Below are 17450 nucleotides of genomic sequence, written 5' to 3'. Positions count from 1 at the left end.
AACTTGAAACCTTTTAAAGTTTTATACATTTTGGGAAAATGTCAACCCTATTCAATACCTTCCCGCGAATGAAAAAATATATCCATATATTCAGGACATGTCCTCCCTTCTCTGTTATAGACAGCTTTTAATTTTATTCACATCTGTTATTATTATAAACAAAAGTTGCTGTTTTTACTTGAGTGCCAAATGAGGCACAAAAAAACAACAGCTGTTGCTATTGCACAACTGAATAAAGAGGAGAGGAAAAGAAGAGAAAAAAAAAACACCCTAATTAGTCTTGCTTTAAAAAGCCTCAGACATAAAACTGAAAGCCTCCCATAAAAGAAAAAAAAAAAAAAAAGAAGATACAATAAGTAGACTTGAACACGGTCTGCTTATAAATATTCATTGGGAAAAATGGGATCACATCATTTATGCCAGTCCTCTGGGAACCCTCGCTGCTAATGAACTCTTGCAGCACATGTTAGTAATAATGGGCTTCCTTATTCTACAAGACAAAAACAGGATGCTGTGCCAACCTGGTGGCTCAAGTAACTAGCCTCAGCAGGCCGCCGTGGAGTTTCCAGCTTCACTTGAATTCTGCCACTTGTAGCTGGATTGATAGTTTTCATTGTGCTCTTGCTGGGGGAGGGGAGGGTCGGGGGAGGTCAACGTTCTTTATGCCACTGGTGTCTCATTAGCCTTCCATCACTGTAGACCACATTTGGGCCAGGGGCATCCATCCCTCCAAGCAGAGGCCTTTCCCTGCCCCACCCACCCCCTCCACGCCTTGTCAAAGCTTGTTGGTGCCCCTGCCAAGGCCCCTGCCTGAGGGACCACCTTTTTATTTCTAGGCTTCCTTCCAACCACTCCTCCAGTTCACACTTTCCCTTCTCAGGGGCCGGCAGGAGATCTTTGGAAGATAACTCGGCTCTATCTACCATGGAAATCTTGTTAAAAACTTACTTCCCCTCCCCTACATTGCCTGGGGAAATTTTGGGGAAAAAAAAAAAAAAAAAACAGAGAGAGAGAGAGTAGCTTGTATTCCCTGCTCTGTCTTTCCTGGCTACTGCATATCTCTTTTTCCAGATGTAAATGTCTCTTGTGGAAGAAGGGTTTTATGATTGGATTCCCTGTCTATCCTGTCCTGCCCCCGCTCCCCACCCCGCCATCCTGCAACTCCCCTAGATGCAAAGGAGTGCCATTTGTGAGAAGGGCTATGAGGGCTGCAGTGGGGACTGGGTCATCAGGACACTGTCATCTCTCCATCTCTAATACGTACTGAGATTTTATAGTCACAACGCTAATCTCATTTAATGCTAATGTCACCCCTCTGAGGTGGGTGCTATTTCTAGACCCTGCTTATGGATGAGCCTGCAGCATGACCAGAGTCTTACAGCTAATTGCATATTACCCAGGTGCTCTGACTTTGCAGCTTGTACCTGATTTATTCCCCCATCTAATTTAGTGATATCATCACTGCCACTTTCATTTTCTGAAGACGAGAGATGGAAGTTTCCACTGAGATGTGGATGTAGGGAATTGTAGTCATGTTTGGTTGGGGCCTTGGCTTTAAGGCGGCTCTGCTGCATTGGGATAGAGCACCTTAATCCTCTTGGGGCTGTCATTCCCTCGGCCTGAGCTGACCTCATTTGGCTTCATCTGCAACTGCTTTCAGTCTTGAGAAACCAAAAGAGACCCCTGTGCCAAATTGCAATTGACAGCAGAGCTCTAGGCAATGAAAATATGTCGTGATGCTCCCGCACTATGGGATGGCTGGCTGGGACTGAGTTTTAAGTCTCACTCAAAGTTGTCAAAGCCTTTAATGTATCATTTTAGGCCTAGCTGATGCAAAAACAAATCAGACCTGATTAAAGATCTTCAATAATTTACCAGAATCCTTTAAGTCAATCTGATTTTTTTCTTTTTGAGTACTTAAGCCTACTCTTGATGGAACTGACCAGTAGTGAGTGAGTGAATGAGCAGTGTGTGAGCCGTGTGGCTTTGACATGAGCCTTGGCAACCTCTCCGTGGTCTGTTTCCTTAGTTCCCTGTAAACAGGGGATAAGGACAACCGCGTGTGGAGGGTTATTGTGAAATTTAAATGATAAATTATGAGGAATGCATAGCACTCAGTCTAGCGTATAGCAGATGATAAATATTAAATTATCTTAAAGAGAAAGGACTCAAGAGGACAAAACTCTGCAGGGGGAAGAAAATGTCCTTTAGGGTCAGACAAAATTAGGTTTGATTTTTGGTTCTACTACCCTTGTGTTGCATGACATCAATTTCTTCACCTATAAAAAGGGAAATACTCAGCTCATAAGGTTCTTGTGCATCTTAATAACAGTGATTATGAAATCTCTAATGTTCATTAAATCTTAATAGGTCATAAGTATTAACTCATTAAATCCTTATCACTAACCCGACATTGGGTAACATAAGTAAAATATCGAATAAGATGTTTGTTATATAACAAGTGCTCTCTAAATGTTAAACTTCTTCTACATTTCTTTTTCTCTGTGATTAACCATTGAGTCGGAGATAAGACAACTAATTTTCTGATATGATTCCTAAGAATACGTCACCTCCTTTAGATGTCATGCATTAAAAAGACTTAAAAGACGTGCAGTGTAGGAAATTGCAGTGTATTTCCAGAAAGGTAATGAAACATTACCCAGTGTTTCAAAATTCTCAGCTTCTTTGGCTTTGAGTGCATAACAGTTATTCAACATGGACAACCTGCCACTTTCTGAAACAAGAAATCTGACTGAATCTGATCTGTAGCACAGATATTGCCCATATCCATAGGGCTGATGATTCCTGAGTTTGGATTACAGTTTACTGTTTAAGCTTCTCCAACAAGCAAAGACAGAAAGAAGGTCTTCTAGGGATCTATAGGTTGACAGATAATTCTCATTTTTATGTGTGTGCCCTTGGTCTCTAAAGGGCTAGATTTGGATACCAATGAAAAGGTTGAGTCCAGACTGTCTTCATCTTCCTTCCATGTGAGAAAAATCACACTAGTGAGCCCTTTAGGTATTATATTTCTTGGAGGATAAAAACAGGAAAGTTTACTGAATGACTTTGCCTGGCCTTAGAAGCTGATACTTGAAACTTCATTTTCAACATCATCATCACCATCTGGGCATTGAGTTCAAGTACAGCTTGGACTGATTTCATTGGTTTATCTTGTATTAGATTTTAAAAAGATATTTGTCCTCAGCAGACCATTTTTTTTTTTAACATTAACTTTTTATTTGTTTTTCTTCTGATTAGGGCAAAATTCTCAACAGAAAAGGATGCTGTCCTATTTGCACCGAAAGTAAGTTTATTCCTTTGAAAATGTGCTATTAGTATTTGTTTTGCATTTTATAGTGCGACAAGAAAAATAGGGGTGTATGTTTCCCCCACATTTTATTTTTGTAGGTATATATAGGATGGGATCATCTGACCTCCCTACAGACATTTTACGTCAATTGTAATTCTCCCACAGAAGTACAGTTGAGACAAATATAGATACTTCCATCAGAATTTGTTGCTATGAGAAATTAAGAAGATAAATGGTTTGATTAGGTTTTAAAAAGGACCAGATAACTTAATGTGCATTTTAACTGCTAATAGCATTTGTTGTCATCGCGGTTAAGATAATGCTATCTGGTAAAACCAAACATTATACAAAGTCTAGGAGGGGCTTTCCTTCTCCCATTATAAAACCAAACAGCTGCACTTTCTGCTCCCTCACCCCACCCCCACCTCATCACCACGTCACCTGGGTGCATCCAGTCTTGTTGTTGGCAAAGAGAAAACAAGAAGTCATTGGGCTGATGGTTTTGCCATCTTATTATGTAGTCATGTGTCACTTAACAGGATGCGAAATGCCTTCTGAGAAATGCATCCTTAGGCGATTTTGTTGTTGTGTGAATATCATAGAGTACACTTACACAAACCTAGATGGTATAACCTACTACACACCTAGCCTATATGGTACAGCCTGTGGCTCCTAGGCTACAAAGTTGTATAGCATGTCACTGTACTGAATACTGTAGGCAATTGTAACACATGGTAAGTAGTTGTGTATCTAAATAGAAAAGGTGTAGTAAAAATACAGTATTATATTCCAATGGGACCACAGTCCTATATGTGGTCCATCATTGACCAAAATGTTGTTGTGTGATTCATGACTGTTTTTAACTGTATTCTTGAAAGTTCCTTCTAAGCATGGCCTATTCTGAAAGCCGCCTGAGACTGTACTACTGATCATACAGACAGAGCATAGCAATAGCTTCATATCAGTCCCACATGTAGACATACGCCTAGATCTATTAGCAAATTGCCGTTTTAGTCCTCCTGAAATTCATATGGTTTTGAGATAGCTTCCTGGAGTGTTTTACTGAAAGAGGCGTATTAGTAATGTCACTGTCAAGTTAGTTCCCATGTATGATAAGTAGGATTAACAAAGTCATAAAATCTATCAGCATATTTTATGAGCCAGTTATGTTTAGAGAAGTGGACTGGAAGACAGTTGAAAGCGGCTTTCACATGGGCACAGGTTTGTTCTTTCCACTTCTCTAAAATAGAGTTTACATTACTAGAATACTAGACTCTGTTGTTTTTTTAATTGATTAGTACCTTTGGACAATAGATATGCAGGGTCATTATATGTGTGTGTGTGTGTGTGTGTGTATTTATATAAAACTATTAAATATAATATTTATCTACTATACATGTTACTATTTTTAGAAGCAGAGAGCTATTAAATAGTTACATATTAGATAAAATGCTGGTTGAATTACTGAAAATTTAATTATAGATTTAATAAAAAGGGTTTACTTTAAAGATAATGAAGTAAATAAAATAACTCAAAGGAGGCCAATGAAATACGACTTAGTAGAGAATAATGCAGGAAGACAAATTAGCTGTGATTAACACACCAGTTGATTTAAAAACACGTGTACAATCTAATACATTTAATCATTCTCCCAGAAACCCTGAGGAAAGGGTTTGTTTATGGATGGTTCAGAGGCTGCCTTCCAGTTAATTCCTTTCTGGATGAGCAGAATAGAGTCTACATTGATGAAGTTTTCCTCTGTGTCCATGTCAATGGAGATGTTTGCATTTCCCCATAAAGTGTCTCCTAGTCGAAGCAGAGACAGACCTCATAGGAATGACTCTTATTTTCCAGTTAACTCTTTCAATTTGCATGAGCACAGACTCATTACATCTGCCAATCACATTGTTGTCAGGCAGGATCACTGCTTAGCAGCTTCATAAAAACATATGACCAGCTGGGCGCAGTACCTCATGCCTGTAATCCCATGCCTGTAATCGGGAGGCTGAGGAGGGCAAATCACTTGAGGGCAGGAGTTTGAGACCAGCCTGACCAACAAGGTGAAACCAATCTCTACTAAAAATGCAAAAATTAGATGGGCGTGGTGGTGTGGGCCTGAAATCCTAGCTACTCAGGAGGGTTGAGGCAGAATAGCTTGAACTTGGGAGGCAGAGGTTGCAGTGAGCTGAAATCATGCCACTGCACTCCAGCCTAGATGACAGAGCGAGACTCTGTCTCAAAAAAAAAAAAAAAAAAAAGCCAATCTTGTAAGAAACAGTCTAAATCTTGAATTATTTGACTTTATTTTGCAAGGATCAAATAGGTGATTATTGAGATAGTTGAGAGAAAAGCTACATTATGTTATTAGTTTATTCATTATGAGCTGGACTTTCCATGTCTAGAAAACTGGTGACATCATAAAGAAAAAGAAAAGAATACAAATGGAAGGAAAGGTATTATAAAGTAGGAGCAAGCTTTAAACTGGTAATATTAAGTACCATATTGTGTTAACCACGTGAATAAGCTCATGCCTTCTATCACTGAGAGAGGCAATTGGCAAGGGAGAAAACCACCCAGCTGGAGGGGCACCGGGAGGACAGTGACTCTGCACCTGCATGGAGCAGGTCAGTCAGTGCTGGAAGAGCCCATGCATGTGGTTCTCTGTCCAAGTCTCAATTACATCATCAGATGGCTATTTCTCAATTTCCTTTGGTGTTTTTTTCCATCTGTTTACTCTCTCCTGCTCTCCAGCAGTTCTTCCATCATTGCTGTAAAACGCATTCTATTTGGCGAGGCTTATTTGTTCAGATTGAGTTAAGAGATGGGCTGACTTCCAGTTTTTAAGCAATGCCCAGCTTTTCATAGCACATTCAGGTAAATTTATTCTGATGTCCTTTAGCTGTGGCTTCGAGACCTCCTACTTTGAAATTTCTTTGTCATTATATCCAGGATTCAAAACAAACCTTTGGGCACATTTTTTCCTCCTTTGTAAATTATGCAAGCTCTCTTGAAAAATGGATTTCTAGAGCAGAGAAAGCAAGGATGAAACTACAAAAAAGTCTAGTGTTTTCTAAAGCCAATTTATGTCTTATTAAAACACATACAGTCTCTCCCTCTTTCTCTTGGACACACACACACACACACACACACACACACACACACACTCACTCTCCATGACGTTACTGCAGAGTTTTCAACCTCAGTCTTACTGAGAGTTTGGCCAGATCATTCTCTGTTGTGGGGCTGTCCTGTGCATTACAGGATCTTTAGCAGCATCCCTGGCCTCTAACCACTAAATGCCAGTAGCATCCCCTGCAAGGTTGTGACAACCAAAAATATCTCCAGACATTGCCAAATGTCCCCTGGGGAGCAAAATTACCCCTGTTGGGTGCCACAGGCATTCCAAATAGAGGAAACAGCATGGGTGAATGCAGACATGAGCACCTGTGGTACTAGTAGCACTAACTAACCCTCGACACCTGTGGATTAGATGCAGTAGGAGAGTAAAGTGAGCCTAGAAGCCTCTGGGTTTAATTGAGTATGTTTCCGTATTTTAATTCTCTAACCCTGCAACAAATTATGAAGGCATAATTATATCTTGAATGATTTTAAAAAGTTACTATCTTTACTTTTGTTGCTAGGAAGCTAAAAATAAATTTATACTCCACCTCTAAAAGCATGCAGGTTTTGAGTAATAGGCTTACTCCTGGCTTCATCCTATATGTCCACTCTTACATGTTTTCAACTATTTACTTTGTATGTCTGTAAGCTGCTTCCCACCCTTTTCTGAGAGGAGGCAAGAATACATCCATGCACAAATAAATGCATATGTAAATTAAATGGATTGATTATAGAGCTTCAAATACTCTCCAATTTATTTTGGTTACCTGTGGTAGTTAAATGAATGTTGCATTATTTCCAGCAGTAATGGCATTACATTATCTGTTCTTAAAATCCCACAGAATTTCTCACTTATTGCCTGGGTTAGTTTTAATCTTGGTAGTGTTTGGGGGCTGTCTCAGATCTTTGAAAGGAGTAACGAAGAGGAAACTTGAAGTACCTGTGAGAACATTCTTACGGGTCTCTCCTTATAACAGTCAGCAGTAATGGTAATTTACAATTCTGTAGGTAAGAAATAATAGAGGAGGCACAAACTGTTGTCCTACCCACAGTAGGACAGTTTTTGTAGGGTTGGCCTGAAGGAGCAATGATGACTCTCTCAAAATAGGGGAACAAAAGTCCTCTGAAAATCAGACCTGAAGGAAGTATGAAAAAGCATTGCTGTCTTTTTATAACATGGAACAGCCTCTCTTTCTCCCTTTTCAACTGAAAAGAATTAGATTTGATTTTGATGATTTATTTAAAATAAAATATTTGGAGTAGGCTACACAAACTTTATAAAGCTTTCTTGCAAATGCTGTTTCTTGCCAAAGTGTGAGTCTCTAGCCTTAAGTCAGTCTGGACTTGCCTCCGCTGGGCTCACATGAGCACGGAGTAGGTGACAGGGAGGCCACTCGCCTGTTTTGTGTGTAGCATTTTGTTTATGCAAGATGTTGTTTTACTGAGTGTTGGCAAATAGTAGGTAGAATCTTGATCTAACCACCCAACAGAGACCTGAATCAGATAAATTCTTTGCTGGCAAGATATCTGTTTTCTGACATAAATAATACAGTGTCAAAGTTGTCACTAACAAGAACGGTGCATGTGAGGTGTGTATAGAGAAAGAGAGGGAGAGAGGGATGGAGGGAGGGGCAGAGAGAGAGACTGAGATTGACAGATTGAGTATATGAGAAAATTTAATCTCTCAGCCATCTACAAAAGCAGAGACAAAGGCAGCCCAGACGTGCATGCCCAGTCCCTGCTGTCATAGGTTCATTAAGCTGTACCTGTAGCTACATCAGACCTAACCATCAGATTCCCAGCTTAAAACACAAGTTCATGATTACATAACACTGAGGCTTATTGAATATGCCGAACACAGATGTGCATTTAATTGAAATAACCTCAACTACACGTCCCACAAGTAACAGGAAATATCAAATTTCAGCAGCTCGGGGTGGGAGGAGGCTCACAGTTGCCAGGTGACGTTTTAAACCCCCCAGGGTTAGTTTCCAGCTGTGTGCAGGCTGCTTTGGTGTGCCTGCTCTCCTAGGGGCCCTGCCTGCTGCCTGCACCCACCACAGCCACTCATTTTGGCACATCTGACGTAAGCCCTCTGGGATGCGTACAGGTAGCTCCAATTAAACAGAGTGGCTGTAGGAGGGGGAGAATATAACAACAATTTCATTTATTTCCCTAGAAAAAAAATAATGAAACAGTAAAGTAGGGGCCCATTTTATGAGAAATCTCCACTGATAGAGGTTCTGCAAATTAGTGATTTTGTGTTTGAGCAAGGTTTCTGGCCTCAGGGGCTGTAAGCAACTCCAGGTCCCTTAACACCAAGAGTCTGTCCTTAACTCAGGAAAGCAAGGAAATTCGAAACCAGAGCTCAAGATGCTTGTAGAATAAGAATTTGTGGTGTTGACTTTAGCCCTGCCAAGGAGGTGTTAAGCTAAGTGGCCACTGAAGTTTCTGCTCCAGCATCTGGAGTCGGACTCGACACTGCTCCTCAGGCCCAAATAGCAGACAGGGGTGGCAAATAAAACCCGCTGTACCACACATGGTGGCTGGGAGATCCCACACTGGTAGAAACCAGGCTGGAAGGAGCATGAGGAAATCAGTTTGTTTTCTGTTTTATATGCTGTTCTGCTCTAAGGAATATTGTTACTTTAATTTTTCTTGCTGTAAATTAGTACAGAGTTAAAGGAAACTGAAGTTATTAGGAATCGCCTTTTCTCTACCACCTATTGTCAGTTCCCACAGGGTGTTAGTACTCAGTAAGTCCTTGATAAGTGATTATTTGATGAATTGACAATCACCACTGTCATCATCCATAGATAACAATAATAGCAATAGTACAACGGTAGTACCATCAGCAACAGCAGCAGCTAATAATTATTTGGCATCTGCCGTCTCTAAACACTATCTTGGGCAGTCTCATTTAGTTTCATTTGATTATCACAGCCGTCTTGTGGTCAAATAGTGCTGTTAGCTCCATTTTACAGTTGAAGGAACTGAGGCTTAGAGGTTAAGAAGGATGCTCAAGGTAGTTGTGGAGCTTGAATTCCAACCGGGTAGCTGGCCCGAAAGCTTGGTCTGGAATCACTTCCCTTAGCTTCCTTGTCATTTTGTACAGTTTGATAACCAGTCGAAGTTAAGAAGGGGAAGAGAAGGCCTGGAGGGCTTTACAACTTGTAAGAATTGTAGACTGGTGAAGGACTTTAAGAGGAATTTCCAATTAACAGTGTTGTCCCTCCAACCACACCATGGTGGAAATGGAGACTCAAGTCCCCAGGCTTTCTTCTACTGTGGCATCTCCGTCTTTCTGCTCAAATACAGAGAAGTGGTGGTTGGTATGCTCTGAGCTCACTGACAAATCAAACTGGCTTGGTTTTCCATTTTGTTTGTTTTCCATGTCTACTAGGTTTTCCAGTTTTTTTTTTCTCTTGGTAACTCAAGTTACTGGGGTCAAGTGAAGATCTCCCCAAATTTTCTTTTTAAGTACATATAGTTTTAAACTTGAAATAACTCTGTGTATAATCTCCACCAGGAATGGGTAAGAGCAGAGTTGCCCTGCCTCTGGAGCTCATCACCATTTTAGCATCAGGAAATTTGTAAGTGAAGGGATCTTAATATGAGGTCAGACATCTCACTTTGCAGGTGAGGAAACTGAGACTCACAGCAGTACTAACTGAAAGAGCTGGGATGAGGACTTGCATCTTTTTAAAAATCTCCTAATCCAGTATTCATTCTATAGGCCTCTCTGGATTTTTGCTTGGGAAATCTATTTTTAATATAGATGTAGCATTATGACATAATTCAATTAAAAGCTAGTTTCTTGCTTAATTTCGAAAGAATGCATTTTATATAGAAAAAGATATGCGAATTCATTATTAGACATCTGGTACAATATAGCCAAGGCTGCCATGTTGAATCTCAGTAAAGTTGCAAGTGTCCAGTTTTGACTGAGGTTATGTGTGACGGAAACGCCTTGGTAATGACACACCTAAAATACAGCTAAATGACAAAACAAATGAACAATAGAAACCCCAAGCTGTGAAACTTAAAAAATACACTTGGTGGAAAGTACTGTTTAATTAATTATACATTACTATATGCAGAGCTGAGGCAGATTTATTCCTCTTTGGAGGTCACATCTCCTATGAGCAAAATAAAAGCAACAAAAATTGCTACTTCTACTACCTCTGCAATTGCTCCTATAACTAACGGTGACTTATTGAACATTAGTCCATATCAGTCAGGTATTGTGATAAATGCTCTCCATTTTGCAATTTAATCCTTACCATGTTCCTATGAATTAGAAGCCATCATTAGCCTGAGGGTGAGAGAAATTAAATAGTTTGTGGTCAGCTAATACACTGGCCTATGAGACTCCAAAGCCCAAACTTTTATGCACTATTCTCTGTTCTCTATTGACTACATTTTTATTCATTTTGGAAGTTCACTTCTAAATAGATATGAGGTTTGCCAGTTACTTTCTTTTATACATAACTAGCGGCTTCTACTTACAAGTGGTTGTATTTACTCACTTTTTAAAAAACTTACCTACGTTTATGAGGTCACTTTAACCTCTTCAGTCTCTTGGGTTACAATACTTCAGTTGTAACCTTTGCTGGGAGTATGGAGAGATGACTCATTAGCTGTGCTATGTATGGCCCTTTGGTGTGAAATTCATATTCATGAATGCTGTCATTCTTTCTCCTTATCTCTGTTCCCTTCTGCCCTCACTCATTGCTCCACCCCTCTTCTCTGACTTCCCGTATCCTTCTTTAGTGCAAGTATCTGTTGTTTTACTTTTTGCTTTTTCATCTCATAAACTCACAGCTCTACTTTCATGGTGCCCTTTCTGTACTTTCTCACTCTGGTTTCAGATTTGTTTAAGCTTTGAGGTCCTTAACATCTCACTTCTTAACAAGATGCTAATGTGGTAGATCTCAGCTTCTTGGAGAACACATTCTTCTTTCAGAGTATTGCATTCGAATTTTGTTAATAGTTTCTACCTTTGATTCCCCCAATTATTTGAGCTGGGAGTTGGATGGAGGGGCTAATGGCTGTTTCCAATCCCTATTTGTTGACTGAATTCTGGCGCCCCCATGTCCCAGCTGCACAAGGTTTGAACCTTGATGTTATTTCTCATACTTTTGGCATTTCTCCCCCATGTTCCTAATCAATCATCAGGTTTGCTTGATTGTCTCTTTGTGATGTTTTTTGAATAAATACTTTCCTTGCCATTCCCATGGCAGCTGGACACTCATCCTATTGCTTGCATGTAATCTCCATCTCTCTTCTCCTTCACCCGTTTTTGCACACCCCTGTCAGAACCCAAACTTGGCTTTCATGGAGACCTATGCCAACTTCCTTCACTGGTCTCTTGCAGTTTCCCAGAATTTGTTTTATAAGACACTAGTGCTGAGGGATAATAATGAGTAATATTTTCAAAACAAGGTTCTGTGATTAAATACACTCAGGAAATGCTGGGTCAAGTAAACTTAAATGTGTTTCCTTACTGCAGAATTCTCAGAGCCCTTAATATGCTGATGTGCATGGTGAAGGAGGCTGATGGAGTATAGAGCGCCTCCAAAACTAATTTGAGCAGCAGAGCTTTTTTTTTTTTTTTTTTTTTTTTTTTTTTTTAATTTCTACTTATTTTGGCAGGGCAACAGGCAGGATTGATGTTTCACAGGAAACATATCAAGAAATGCTGGTTCTTTGGAATACATTTAAACTTCTCAGGCTGGCAATGAATCACAGGCCAATTTATTTAGACAACTTGGGTGTCTTGTATTTCCCAAAGCAGCTCTGCACTCCGGTTTGATTGGCCTCCTGCTCTTCTTGTGTAAGCTGCCCTCTTATCTATGTCCATGACTTTATTTACATTCTTCTTTCGGACTAGAAGGCTTACTTCATTCTAGCCCTAAATCTGTATTTTATGTCTTTTATAGACTATCTCAATTTACCTTGTCTTTTCAACAAATCTATACTTTCTAAGTTTGTTACAGTCTTTCTCAACCCCATTTTAGCCAGCGGTAGATAACTATTTGCTAGATTTGCGTACCATTTATAATAAGGAAACGAATAATGACTACTCTGAGTATCTCTTATGATCGTGGCAGCTTTGCAGTGCTATCTTTATAATCACCCTGCAAGGTAATTGTTCTTAGAGTCATGTTATAGCCAAACAAATTGAGGTTATGCAGGTAGTTTGTGCATGATTTTCTAAGTCTTAAGTGACAAAATCAGGAGTCAAACACAAGACTCTTAAAAGCAGTAATATGCTTAATGTCTGCCAACTCCAAGGAGGCTTTAAAGCTGGAAGCCGGGTTAACTTGGAGATGTGAAACCCATCTCTTTAGGTCAGATATACTGTTCTCTCAATTGACAAATAAAAACTTCTGGTTTAAATAGAGAAGAAGATGTTTTAAGGTCGGATCTTGGATAGTGAGAGTGGCAAAAATGCATCTTCTGTGTGAACTGTATAGTAACATTCAGTGAGCTTTCGGCATTCCGGAAGGTGCTCTGGAGGACCCGAATAAAAAGTTGATACAGACCCTGAGCTCAGAAACATTTAATGTAGTTGTGGAGATGAAATAAAAACACATTATATAAGGGAATCATGTATTATCGTTTATAATTAACTTATAGATAAGTATTCTTAATCTAAACTTCCCAGACTCGTAGGACAGCATTGATCAGTCTTTTGACAGAGTCTTTATGAACCTCTACATTTGAGAGGATATGAGTATCTACATATTTCTTCAGATTCTCAAAGAGCTCTGTGACCCCAGCTAGTTAACAACTTTGCAGGATGCTGTGGGGAAAGGAATGGCCTTGAAGCCACAGTGTCTTGGGTTGGATTCCATCTTTACAAGTATTGGCTGAGAAACCATGGGCAATAAGGCAACTTCTTCAAACTCATTGCTAAAAATTTAGGGTATTAGGGTATGAATATACAATGTGCACAGACATAGTGAGGATGAAGGGGGATAGTGAGGATGAAAGGGGATACTGAAAATATGGAAAGCATCTGACATGGTACTTGGCATATACTAGTTATTTTAACCACGTTTAATGTTGCTAAGTGTACTAGTTACCTATGGCTACAGATGACAAATTACCGCTCACTGGCTTAACACAGCACGAATGTATTGTTTTACAGTTCTGGAGGTCAGGAGTCTGAAAAGGGTCTCAGTGGGCTAAAATCAAGGTGTCAGCAGGGCTGTGTTTCTTCTGAATGCCCTAGGGGAGAGAATCCATTTTTTGGTTTGTTTGTTTTTCTCTTTTCCAGTTTCTGAAGGTTGCCCACATTCCTTCACTCCTGACCCCTTCCTCTAGCTTCAGACTTGCCAACAGCAGGTTGAGTCCCTTTCACACTATAAGGGCCATGCACCTGCCTTCCTCTTTCACTAAGGGCCCTTGTGAATACATTCACCCCTTTCAGAAGTGCCCATATTGAGGTCAGCCGATTAGTAACCTTGATTCCATTTGCAAACTTAATTCCCTCTTGCCATGTAAATAACATAGTCACAGGTCTGGGCATTAGGAGGTGGATATGTTTGGGGGCCCATTATTCTGCCTACCTCTCTTGGTCATATTAGGCATTAGAGGTAAGTTCTTTTCCCATGTTGTTCTGATTCTGATGTAGCTTTCTGATTTTGACAATACTTTTTGGTAGGGTAGGTTATCTCTATTCAAATGGAGAAAATTGGACTGCCATGAATTTGAATTTCTCAGCTAGCTTTCTTGGCACCAGACTTAGTTTCCCCATAATGTTCCTGACTTTTCAGAATTTTTTTCCTAATAGTCTCTTTATTCTGAAAGCATTAATTAATTATTCAGTTAATCGATTAGGCACAGTTCTTTTGGTTACCTGCTGTATGTGTCATTACACTGAACTATTTTAGTAAGTTCAGTGTGGGCAATTTTTGTTTCACCAAAATATGTTCTCAAATTAATTAACTAACTCATTCATTCAACAGATATTTATTGATACATGATATGTGTTACAGCAGTAATTTTTTCAAGTAATGAAAAAATGAATCCATGTATTACATATGTACCATTATATGTTGCTTAATGGTAGGAATATGTTCTGAGAAGTGCATCATTAGGCAATTTTGCCATTATTCGAACATCAGAGAGTGCACTTACACAAACCCTAGGGTAAATGGCACACCCTATTGCTACTAGGCTACAAACGTGTACAGTACAAATACTGTAGGCAATGATAACACAATGGCAAGTATTTTTGTATCTAAATACATCTAAACATAGAAAAGTTACAGTAAAATACAGTATTATAATCTTACGGGACCACTGTCACTCATGTGGTTTGTTGTTGATGGAAACGTCATTACGAGGCACGTGTCTACCTGTAGACCTTCTGTATACATGGCAGTGTGCCAGGCGCTGAGGGGTACACATAAAACTTACAGGGAGTTTAAGGTCTGGCTTAGAAGTTAAGAATATGCTAAAACTATAAGCTAAGGAAGAAAATGATTTATCATAAGCAGGCTATGACTTTGGTACACCCTAGTTTTGATCCCTAAAAGGAAAAACTTAGTGTGACTACAAGATAGAGTATTTGAAATTAAGACTGTCCCAGAACATCTGGGCTATATGGTCAGTTTTGCTTTTGGAATTTAGAGGAAACAGATGACTTTGGCTGAGGCACCAGGGGTGTTGCTTTGGGAAGCTGGCATCAGGCCGGGAGCTGAAGGGTGCGTGTGCTGTGAACTGTGAGGGAGTGCTGGGCAGGCACAGGCCACTGCAGGGCCCAGGTGAAGGGGGCCAGCACTGGGCTCCATGACCGAGGCCTGGACTTTAGCCCTGGCTATGGGTTTGGATGTGTTTTAGATGAGATCTTGTAGTTAGGGACTGCTTCCTTTGTTTGCTCTTTTGTTTCAAGTTGATGAGCTCGTGGAATTATGGAAAATATGTGAAAGCAAATTCATAACATTCAACGATATACCTACACAATATTTCTTGAAATCAATTTTTTGTGTACAGATCAGTTACAATTTCTGGTGGATTGTAGATCGGTGGAAAGTGACCTGCTTCTCTCTTTTCCACCCTCACACCTATACATGTTAGATTATTTCCCATTTAAGAGGTCAAGGAAGGCACCCAGGTGCCACGTGGTGGATCATGTGCTGACCCTTAGGTCCCTTTTGGGCCAACAGCCATCAGTGACATTCTGTGCAAGGCGGGGGGCTCCTGAATGGAGAAGTTCGGGTCCTTCTGGGTCGCACCACAGCCTCTTCCTATCAGAGGCCTCTGTCATTGTTCAGGCAGGGCCTAGACAAACAGCCTTTCCTGATTTTTCACCCAAGCTTGGCATCATCACGACGCTTACCTGTCTGGGATTCCTGGAGCCCCTGCATGACACAGTCACCTCAGAGTCCCATGGGGCCTGTTTCCCTGCAGTTTGGGCTGAAAAGGTTTAAAGCCATGCTTTTTTATTTGTTAGGCTTCCTCATGGTTAGAGCATTATTTTTGGAAATGCAGTGATCCATGTAGTAGCAAAGTATGATGAGCTGGAGAGACCTTCCTCTTTGCTGAAGTAATGGATTGAGGATAGAAGTTCCATCCTGCGCTTTCAAAGTGAAAAAACATTTTAAAGACTGGAGAAATCTTATGACATGTTAAGTAAAAAATAGAAAATCAAATTTCGTGTACAGACTTATCTTAACTATGTTCAAATAAATACATGCCCAAAATTATAAACAGTGGCTCTTTCTTAGTGGCAGAAGCATGAATGATACTTTTTTCCCCTTCCTTATGCTTTTATGTTTTTGTTTTGTTGTGTTTGGAGGGGAGTGGGGTTAGAGTTTACTCAGTTTCTCTCTCTTTTTTTTTTTAATAATGTGTGATTGTATAATTTTCCCTTAATTTTCTTTGACAGATGTTTTGAAAATAATCACTGCTCTCAGAAGAAAGGCATTTCATTAGAATAAATATATCCATGACATAAATAAATGTACCTGATATGGTTAGGAGAAAAGTGTTGGCACTATCATTTCAGAGGCAGTGTGACTCTCTTATTTCTCATAGTGATCTTATTAAGGTGTGGAACATCAAAGTGGTATGCCTTTAATCCAGCATTTTTAAAACTTTTAAAGCAAATATTCTTTTTCCAAAAGTATACATAGTCATTGCAAACAATGAAATGTAAGTGTAAATAATAATGCAAATACACATAAACAAGAAAGAGGAAAAGAAATGTCACACATAATTCTATTACCTTAGAGAAAAAACACACACTCTTATTATCTGATTTCGTACACTTCTGATCTTTTTTCCCCCCTTTACCTGTGCATTTGTATCCATATGTTGAAAACAACTCAAAACAAAAATGAGATCTAATGATTTGACCTATAGGACTATGAAAAAGTGTGCCACCAGTGATAAACTGGCATCTTTCTCTCCATCCTCTGACTTATGCATATTCAAACAAGGTTAGTTTCAGGATGGTCTGTTTCTGTAGCCTCCCTCCCTCCCTCTGCCTATCACGCCAAGCTTTCCAAAAGAGTGTGACTGGACATCTGGATGTGTTGGACTGAAGCTAATTTCACTGGGTCCACTGGAAAAAAATTATATGAGGATGCTGTGTTTATTTCTGTCCCCTAAGTGTTCTCGAGCCTTTTCCTTTTGCAGCCAGGCAGATTCTTGTAACACTGAGAATTCTCACTTGCAGACACTCTCTAGTGCACGTGTTCACTGCGCCTGCGGGATCTGGCATAGGGGCCCGGAGGTGCCAGGAAAAAGGGCCAAGGTTTTAAAATTATTTTAGCTCATGATACAAATGTCCCCAAATGCAACACATAATTTTCAGGCATCTTCACAGTCATGATATTTTGTTGGCCTCTTCGATATTGCTGTCACACAGAAAAATCATCCCGATTTCCAAACCCTTCCCTTCCATAAGTTAGGGCCTCTTGAAAAATATCTTTCCTGACAGCCCTGTTCACACATGATTTCCCTTGCCCAGAGTCTCCCTGGACATTCTTCATTGCTTCCC

At 39.9% G+C, this 17450-nt stretch overlaps 1 protein-coding gene across 2 annotated transcripts in view; it reads left to right on the top strand.

The window, feature by feature from the left end:
• The window catches only part of BMPER (BMP binding endothelial regulator), a 245928-nt gene that overhangs the window by 150163 nt on the left and 78315 nt on the right, over positions 1-17450 (top strand). For both annotated transcript variants that reach the window (XM_015133741.3, XM_015133740.3), the window contains exon 11: positions 3262-3307. In XM_015133741.3, coding sequence (XP_014989227.2) covers positions 3262-3307 — 46 coding nt within the window. The remainder of the gene's footprint in view (positions 1-3261; positions 3308-17450) is intronic.

Source organism: Macaca mulatta, chromosome 3 (genome assembly GCF_049350105.2).
Source record: "Macaca mulatta isolate MMU2019108-1 chromosome 3, T2T-MMU8v2.0, whole genome shotgun sequence".
Taxonomy (NCBI): Eukaryota; Metazoa; Chordata; class Mammalia; order Primates; family Cercopithecidae; genus Macaca; species Macaca mulatta.
This window is presented reverse-complemented; position numbering and strand designations above follow the sequence as displayed.